Here is an 8,902-nt window from a genome sequence, read left to right on the forward strand (position 1 = left end):
TGTCCACAATTTCCCACCGTTGCCCCCCCCTCCCTCCCTGCACTCCCTCTCTCTTCTCCCCACCACACCCCCGTCGCCCTCCGCCGGCCACGCCGCCACGTCGCGCAACTCTCTTCCTCCCCAGCCTCCCGCGCCTCCCACCTCGCTCCTCCGCCGCTGCCGCATCCCACTCTCAACGAGGAAGCCACAGGCGAGCCCCTTCTGCGCCGCCTGCGCATCCAGGAAGGGATGGGGCAACCTGGGCCGGCCGCCACCCATCCATCCTTCCCGCACTGCCGCATCCCACTCCCGGCGAGGCCTCTGCGGGCAAGCCTCTCCTGCGCCGTGTGCGGCATGAGCGCCTCGTCCTCGCCGGAGCCGATGGATTCGATGGATCTCAGCTCGCCGGACGCCGCCACTGCCATGGCTGCCTGGGGCGCTGATTCCACCGGGCTGCAGTGGGCGTAGGGGAAGGCAGGTGAGGCCCACAGCGCCGGTCGAGGAAGTGCCTGCGCGGGGCAGCGAGCTCGGCCGCGGCGGGCGCGGCGCGGGGCAAAAGCAGTGCTCGGAATAGGCCCGGCCATGCCTGGAGCGCGCGCTGTGCTAGGCCTCTGCCACAGCCGGCCCTCGAATTCGCCGGATTGGAGGCCTTGGTTGCCGAATTGGAGGCGAAGAGCTCGGAGCTGCAAGCGAAGATGGCCGAATTGGAGAAGCAATTGGAGGTGGCGAGGGCGGCGGTGAGGTTTGTAATGGCAAGAAGGATCTTGAGATTGGGATACCGAAGGAAGAAGTTGAGGAGGGGTAAAAGAGAGGAGGGAAACAAGGGGTGAATAAGTCTTTTGTCAACACAAGTGCTAAAGTTTAGCCTAGTTCCCAAACAGTCCAAGGGACTAAACTTTAGCCCTCCATTTGAGAGGGCTAAACTTTAGCCATGAGCTAAACTTTAGCACTGATTCCAAACAGGACCTTAGTTTCATATATATGAATGCCACGTGTCTTGTGCTATCCAGTTACAAGCCAAGCCGGTCTTATTAAATCATTCTCCTACAAATGCAAAACCACCCCCTGGTTTGCATGAGCTTCGATATACAACATGAATAAAACTCCATGTTGCCACAAACAAGTAATAGTGTGAATCACATGCTTCCCCATTAAACTATCCTGCAGTCTTGCAACATCGGCAAAAACAGAGGATGCCATAAATAATGTCTTTCTTGAATCAACTTATAATGTGATGTGATGTGGTTTGAGCAAGCAAGTGAAGGGGTGATGGTTGTTGTACTAACCTATTCCTAAAGGTCTATTTGGATCCCATAGCTAATGGGTGAAAATGCTAAATTGTAGCACATTTATGTATTAGCCTATCCAAATGGGAGTTAGCCCACCTCCAAAAAGTGCAAAAGCATTAGCCGGTAGAGAGGAGCTAATGGATGCTAAAGACTTGTGAAAAAGAAAAAAAAGGAGAGAGAAAGGAAGGAGGTGAGTAGATAAAAGTGACTTTTCATGAGTTTTAGATCTATCCATTAGCCATGTCTCCAAACATGAGTGCTAATGAGTGAAAGTGCTGAACTTTAGCCCTGCTAAACTTTAGCAATAACACATCAAACCCACCTAAGTAATTTTTATCCACCATGCAATGCCGACCGTCCTCCCCTCCCCCCATCATGCGCTGTATGTCTGCACAGAGCACTCGATCATCACAATCTGTTTTTGCTTTGCGCACACATTACGTTACGCATGGCTCATCATCATCACATTCATGTTCAAGCAAGGAGTGAAATCTAATCCAATGATCGTAACGATGGTAATGTCACACCATGCAGTTCAGTGTGCACCTCTCCTCCCCTTCTATCTTGTACCTTCTTCGTCATCGTGCCGTCGTCGTGGCGGTCGAGAAGAACACAAACTCTAGTCGTCAGCACTCAGCAGCTCACTGATCAGCAACGGATCGGAAAGGAAGATGAAGCTTGGGTGGCGCCGTACAAGAATTCCAGCCAGGGCTGCTGCTAAGCCGCTGGTGTTATGGGCAGCGTCGGCCATCTGCTCTGCCCTGGTCGCCGTGCTGCTCGCCTCCAGATCATTCTACATCCAACAGCAACCTGACACCTCCACCGGGGCGGCGGAAGAGGGCCGGCACCACCACCGGCGCCGAGCCTGCGAGGAGCATGCCAGATGGGTGGCCAGGATGGCGTCCCTGCACAACGCCTCCCTGGTCCTCACCGTCGACCGCAGGGGCTGCGCCAACTTTACCAGCGTGCAGCAGGCCGTCGACGCCGTGCCCGACCACGCGGCGGCGGCGGCGGCGCGCACGCTGATCGCCGTCGACGCGGGAGTCTACGCGGAGAAGGTGGTGGTTTGGGGCAACAAGACGGGAGTCACGCTCCAGGGCCGCGGCAACCTCGAGACCGCCGTGGCGTGGAACGCCACCGCCAACTCCAGCGGCGGCAGCACCTCCGCCAGCGCCACCTTCGCCGTCCTCGCCGCCGGCTTCGTTGCCTACAACCTCAGCGTCCAGAACACCGCCCGCCCCGCCGCCCCGGGGGACGCCGGCGGCCAGGCGGTGGCGCTCCGCGTCGCTGCCGACCAGGCGGCCTTCTACTGGTGCGGCTTCTACGGGTCGCAGGACACGCTGCTGGACGAGCGCGGCCGCCACCTGTTCCGGGAGTGCTACGTCGAGGGTTCCATCGACTTCATCTTCGGCAACGCGCGGTCCCTCTACCTCGGCTGCACCATCAGCTCCGTCGCCGACGCCGGCGCCGGCGGCGTCACGGGGAGCGTCACGGCGCAGGGCCGCGCCTCGCCGGACGAGAGGACTGGGTTTGCGTTCGTGCTCTGCAGCGTCGTGGGCACGGGGCGGGTGTGGCTGGGCAGGCCGTGGGGCGCCTACGCCACCGTCGTCTTCGCCAGGACGTACCTCGCCGACGTCGTCGCGCCCGGGGGATGGGACGACTGGAACGACCCCGCCAGGCGGCAGTCGGTGTTCTTCGGCGAGTACGACTGCACGGGCCCCGGCGCAGCCGCGCAGAGGGTGGCGTACGCGAGGCAGCTGGACGAACGGCAGGCCGCGCCGTTCATGGACGCCTCCTACATCGACGGCGGCCAGTGGGCGGTGCCCCCTCTGCTTCCGCCGGTGCAAGGCGACGACGTCATATCTGCTGAATACGCCAACACCATGGCCGCCGGCAGCATGTAAATGTACTGTACTATACTAGTACTACCCAAATTCAGTCTGCAGCTGCGATACAGAGTCAACCATGAGCAAGGTGAAAAGGCCACTGCTCGGTCGCGTGTCCCAAGGCCAAGGATCCGCCGCCGCCAACCTCACCGCCAGCCGCCGCATCGGCATTGTTTCCGAACACAAACTCGCCCCCGCTCTTGGCCACTTCATCGTCTCGTGTGTCGTCGTTCCTGCTCGCGCCGCCGCTGCCACAGCCACCGCCTTCCTCCGTGATGGGGATGCGCCCACCGTCAAGAAGCGACAGGCCATCATTGCGCGCTCGCACCGGGCGCCGCACCGTCCAGGACGGCGGCGACGAGGAGGTCGATCCCGTTCCCGGCGAGACGAGGATGGGGCTCCCCGGCTGCAGCTGGTACGCGTTGAGGAGGAGGCCCTCCGCGCCGCCGCCCGAGCAGTGCTGCTGCTGCCTGTCTGCTGCCGCGACCGGGGGGCAGAGGAAGCGGGCTAAGGGGACTTCCGGCGAGGACGGCGTGGTGGTGGCCAGCAGGTGCGGGCTGCAGCCGGGCTCCGGCGGTGGCGTGAGCGGCGCGGTGGACGGCTCGGTGTGCCCCGCGGAGAAGGCCGGCGGCGACACCAGCTGCTGCGGCGACCGGGCGTACGGGCCGACGGCGAAGATGGAGGCCGTGGGTGAGCTGTAGCAGCTGCTGATGCCGGCGTTCAGTAGGAGCACCGTGGGCGACGGCGACCCCGAGGTGAGCGCGGACGACGCGGGCGACGGCGGTGGCGCCACGAACGCCACCACAGGCTGCGGCGCGTGGCGGGCGTAGTGGTGTAAGCTGCTGGAGCCGGGCGCCGCCTGCTCGGCGCCCGTCTCCGGCGACGCGTCGAAGATGCGTTGCGGGTGGCCGTGGGGCCGGAAGCACGCGAGCTTCGCCTTGAGGCGCGACCACCATCGCGTCTTCTTCTGCATGCCATCATTCCAAAGTTCAGGCCCAGAGCAAACAGACAACTCAAATGATCAGAATTCAGAAGGATGTAGCTGGAAGGAATCCTTCCGTAATCAAACAAGTAAGACGACAGATAGCACAACAACGTCACGTACGGTGGCGTGGTCGTCGTCGTCGTCAAGCTGGTGGCGGAGGTGCTGGTGGCCCGTGCTGGTTGTTCTCGCGGCGGCGGCGAGGACGATGGCCGCGGCGTTCGCCGTGTCATCATCCTGCTGCCGCTGCATCCTTTTCCCAATTCCCTTTCTGCTCAATAAATCAATCGATGTCGATGGATCAGCCTTTTGCTTAATTGTACGTACGTATGTATCACGAACAAACGAAGCTCGCTAGGTTGATGATCTGATGGACGACCATGGATGGAGAAGCTCCCTAGGCTCAAGCTAAGGAAGAAAGACGACAGGACTAAAATACATGGCCGGACAGGACGAAGACCTGAGAATGAGAAGACGAAAGGAACTATGGCCCGGGACGCGTCACGCCATGGCGTGGTGGGAAGGCAGCCGAGATGATCTTTCCTAGCTCCTCCGTCCGACGGAATCCAACCCAATCCAACAATCCAATCCAATCTTTTGACTCCATTGTTGACCACGGAGCTAGCGAGAGTCAGTCAAGAACGCACTTACCGATCGTCCAATTAGCGACGAGAACGGGAGGACACTATGGACTTGTTCATCCATTTGTCCCTGTCAATCCAGGATTCCAAGTCCTCGGACGGCTCCTCGTGGGCTCGTGCGGCTTGGGCGCCCCCGCCACGTGAAAGCAGAAGCGTGTCATCGTCATGGACGACACCTCCGCGCACGGGACAAACGTTAGACTCGGGCAAATAAGGGTCCCGATCGATTGGATGTCCGAACCCAATCAACCTCCAAGGCTCCAATCAATAATATCTGTGCTCGGCTCGCACGGTCCGTCACGGCACGCGGACGTCCATGTCCGTGTCGCAGCTCTAGCATGACCTCACTACTCGTGCAGCCTCCTGTGATAGCATTTTTCTTTTCTTTTCATTTTTTTAAAACTAGAATCGTGCCCGTGCATTGCTATAGCAATAAAAAATCTAATTCATTCATAAATAAAAAATCTAAATCATTCATACGGAAGTGCACAACATGTCAAAATGAAATAAAATTAACTCAGGCAATATGCATAACACTAATGATCAATGTTTGGGTCAGTCAATATATCAACTCTACATCTAAACAGGCTAGCTTCCAAATGCTGAAAACTAAATGTTTTATTTAGGTGTGGATATAACAGTACCAAGCATCCATGTGTAGATGTTATAGTCGTTATGGTTGTATGGTTGGTACGAATATGGCCTGTGCAGCCAATCGCTTAGTGTCATCCGGTCTCATGCTATCCAAGAATGCTGTGGAGTCTCCGTCTTCAAAATTGTTTCTCAAGAATTAGACTTATAACCAACGAAACAATGTCAGTTCTAGAATGGTGCACTAAAAACAACAATAAGAATTCTTCCAGGATATTTCACCATGGATTTGAAGCCATTTGAAAAATACACAAGCCATGCGTGAATTCTTTTGACATTTACTTTTGAAACGTCTGTTCTTGGATCATAAAAAACCATGAAATTTAACACCATGTTTCAATTGAATTTTGCACATTAATTGTCTCCTCGGTGGAATAACCATATGATATTTACTCGTAAGAATTACACTGTACATTATATTCCTAGGGAGATTCGAGAAAAGTAATAGGAAAACCAACTGCTTGTGTTCTTCTGTACCAGTGAAGCATTGCAATATAACGTGCATAAGTATTTAGATTCATGTAATTATGGTGCAAACAATATTAAATGTCATTGCAATTGCTTATTATTTTGGTGTCAGGTGACAGAAAGGGCAAGCATCCTTTTTGCACTCGCTGGAGCCATGGGATATCAATTAATATCTTTCGATGCATAGACATGTAAGATCCTTAGTTACATAGTAGAAAATAGGTACAATTATAACTATACCACGAGTACTCACACCCTGCGGTGGCTGACCCTCCACAGCACGGGAGCTCAGTGTTTGTACATAGGAGTAGAAAATACCTTCGTCCTCAAAATTCATAAACAAGTAAATCTACAATGTAACCTGAAATCCATGAAAGTAGCAATACATCAGGGGAAATAAAAAGAAACTGCAATTTCTTTCACCTGTCAAGTGTGCTGTGGTAGGGGTTTAAACAATGAAATTTCTGGTACATACTTTCAGTACTAATGCAGCTACATTTTTATTTGGTTCATTTTTATTCAGTACTCATGCTTGCTTTTACAAAGTTAAGGAAGAGATCAGAGCATGGCAAATATTAGCAGATCACATATGTGAAGTTAAAAATGGTCTTCGTAGCAAAAGAAAAAGTAAAGATTAAAACACACCATTTGATTGACTAAGAATTCTAGCATTCTATAAGACTCTAGCTCAAACGGCAACCACAAACTAAACTGCTATGAATCAAAATAATTCAGAACACACAGTCTAAAAGGGTGAGTTGAAGAGTGCCAGCAAGAATCCGACGCCCTCAAGCAGTATGCACCTTCTCAACTTTGTCGCCGAAGAACAACTCTGCTTTAGCTTGTTCCCACCGGCCCTTCCTGCTCTGACTGAGACTGTCCATTCCTCATCCCTTCTTGTTACCACCGCTCCCTTCTGTCGCTCAATGTTTGACAGTGCAAATTGCTTGTGCCAGGTTCATCATTATTCAGTTCTTTTGGGCCCTTACCTACCAGAAACAATATTGACAAGAAAAGAATCGTGTTTACATAAGAAATCAAGCAAAAGCATGGGAGAATGTCACAAGCATATAGATGAAATGAGGCCTATAATTAGACAAAACTACCATGAACGACAATTCTTTCAAGTTCTGAGGAGTTTCAGAGCATTTGGAAGATTAGCAAAGTATATTGATCCAAACATATATTATCATTATCAGTCATTAGGCAATCAAAATTAGCCACTGCTGTGCATAGTACCAAGTCTTAGTTAAGCAATAAGAAATGTGCAAGCATAGTAACCACAGCTCTTCATTTCCTGATCAAGAGAACGAAATCAAAGCATAAGATAGAATATGGTAACGAAGGCAATCAACATCATAGACTGAAAGAATGATTTATAAGCTTGAAGTGGCATTTCATCAAACACTTAAGTACAAGCATTAGAAGGATAGACCGTCAAGCACAGCATATCACCTTGGGTGTCTCGAGAATGACCTGATTGACATGGAGCAGTAAGCACAGCAAAATCACCTCGACGTGGCGAGCTTGGCTATTTTGGTGGACGGCAAGCACAGAGCAGCAAACAAGGGCGACGGCGTCCTTCTGCCTTGCTGGCACTGATGCCTTAGCGAGCTCCATGGTGGTGTGGCGGATGTACGTCCTCAGGCATGGCTAGCGTGGCCAGGTCAACGCGAGGCAGACGCCCGTCGGTGCCTGTGAGGACCTTCTATCGATGGCTTCGCTGGAGATGGCAGAGAGGGAGGGGGCAGTGGGGCTTACATGAAGATGACCCATCCGCCGAGCAGGCTGTCGGCGTGGCAGGCGGTGAGGCGGAGGCGCGGGCTTGGCGAAGGAGAGGAAAGAGGGGCGGCGGCGGGCTTGTCGCAGGGGAGGGCGGCGCGCGGCGGCGGCCATGGCCCATGGGGTGGGATTTGGGGCAGCGACCGCAGTGTCGCCCTTGGATGCGGAGGCGGCGGCGGGCTTGGCGGCGGAGGAGGTCGCGGGCATGGGAGCGACGGCGGCGGCGGGGATGGCCGGCTTGGGGGCGGAGGAGGCGGCCTGCTTGGTCGTCTCTAGGAGGCGCTTCCACATGGGTGCCAAGGCGACGGTCGGAGAAGCCGCCGCCGCCGGTGCGTGATGCGGCAGCAGCTTCCGGCGGGCGCGCTTCGTTGGACGCGGGGGCCGGGGTGGGGTCGCTGGCGTGGCGCGGGTGGGCGAGGAGGTGCGCGTGCGGGAATGGCGGCGGCGGCAGCGTGGGGAGGAAGATGCGGACGAAGACGGGGAGGGTGGAGGGGGAAACAGGAGGCGGAACGGGACTGACCGTAAAAACGTCCCCCTCTGATTTTTTTAGCTGTACAGAAGAGAAAGACACTCAAAGGTATATCATTTCTGATGTATACTCCCTCTATTCCAAGTTAAACTTCAGATGGTTTGATTTGGAACAAAGTTTGACAAGTCTATGTAAAAAGTGGTAACACACAAATAACAGTATCGTATTTCCAATCCTCTAGTTGTGAGGCTACCAACAAGAGTTCAAACCCTGGATCTCACATAAAAATAGACTCCTTGCTGTTATATTGTGCCTTCAGAGTCCGAGACGAAGTTAGGATTGAAGTATAGAGGGAGCCAATATAGTAGTGAACATGCCTTAGGATCCGAACATCGGATTAACTTTTAGGGCCTGTTTGTTTGAGTTGCTTATGCATAAGCAACTTAAAATAAGCAAATAAGTTGCTTATGAAACCAATCACTTTTGCTTATAGGGTTGCTTATGAGGTTGCTTATGGGGTTGCTTATTATAAGTAAATAAGCAACTCTTGGGTTGTTTATGGGGAGTAAAAGGTGCACTTTACATCTCCTGCCCTCATTCAATGCACCCTACCCTCCTCTCTCTCCCCCTCTCCCGTCACCGAGCACCACTCCCCTGCCTCCGCGCCGCCGGCCTCCGCGCCACCCGCCGCCCCCGGCTGCTGTGCCACCCGCCGCCGCTCCCGCCCGCTGCCGCCTCCGCGCCGCCCGCCTACC

General features: G+C 54.3%; 2 protein-coding genes across 13 annotated transcripts; one reads left to right on the top strand and one right to left on the bottom strand.

Moving 5' to 3' along the window:
* Positions 1 to 972: 972 nt before the first annotated feature.
* Positions 973 to 3,277, top strand: LOC101778715 (probable pectinesterase 15). The gene has a single exon (XM_004956203.3). It carries the CDS (start codon positions 1,940 to 1,942, stop codon positions 3,170 to 3,172), a length of 1,233 nt encoding a protein of 410 aa, XP_004956260.1. The 5' UTR covers positions 973 to 1,939; the 3' UTR covers positions 3,173 to 3,277.
* Positions 3,168 to 8,270, bottom strand: LOC101776138 (uncharacterized protein At1g76660). Of its 12 annotated transcripts, none has more exons than XM_022824197.1 (4): positions 6,700 to 8,270; positions 4,788 to 6,257; positions 4,260 to 4,407; positions 3,168 to 4,121 (listed from the first exon to the last, which is right to left on the bottom strand). In XM_022824197.1, exons 3-4 carry the CDS (start codon positions 4,386 to 4,388, stop codon positions 3,228 to 3,230), a joined length of 1,023 nt encoding a protein of 340 aa, XP_022679932.1. In that variant the 5' UTR covers positions 4,389 to 4,407; positions 4,788 to 6,257; positions 6,700 to 8,270; the 3' UTR covers positions 3,168 to 3,227. The 12 variants fall into 12 exon arrangements, with proteins under 12 accessions (XP_022679932.1, XP_022679931.1, XP_022679941.1 ...); XM_022824196.1 differs by having other exon boundaries at positions 4,597 to 6,257; XM_022824206.1 differs by having other exon boundaries at positions 4,260 to 6,257; positions 6,700 to 6,885; positions 7,658 to 8,267.
* Positions 8,271 to 8,902: the final 632 nt, after the last annotated feature.

This window comes from Setaria italica, chromosome II (assembly GCF_000263155.2).
Source record: "Setaria italica strain Yugu1 chromosome II, Setaria_italica_v2.0, whole genome shotgun sequence".
Taxonomy (NCBI): Eukaryota; Viridiplantae; Streptophyta; class Magnoliopsida; order Poales; family Poaceae; genus Setaria; species Setaria italica.

Coding starts and splice junctions, on each gene's coding strand:
- LOC101778715 (XM_004956203.3), top strand. CDS start 1,940: ATGAAGCTTGGGTGGCGCCGTACAAGAATTCCAGCCAGGGCTGCTGCT.
- LOC101776138 (XM_022824197.1), bottom strand. CDS start 4,388: ATGCAGCGGCAGCAGGATGATGACACGGCGAACGCCGCGGCCATCGTC. Junction 4,122..4,259: donor ACGACGACGACCACGCCACC/GTACGTGACGTT, acceptor GATGGCATGCAG/AAGAAGACGCGATGGTGGTC.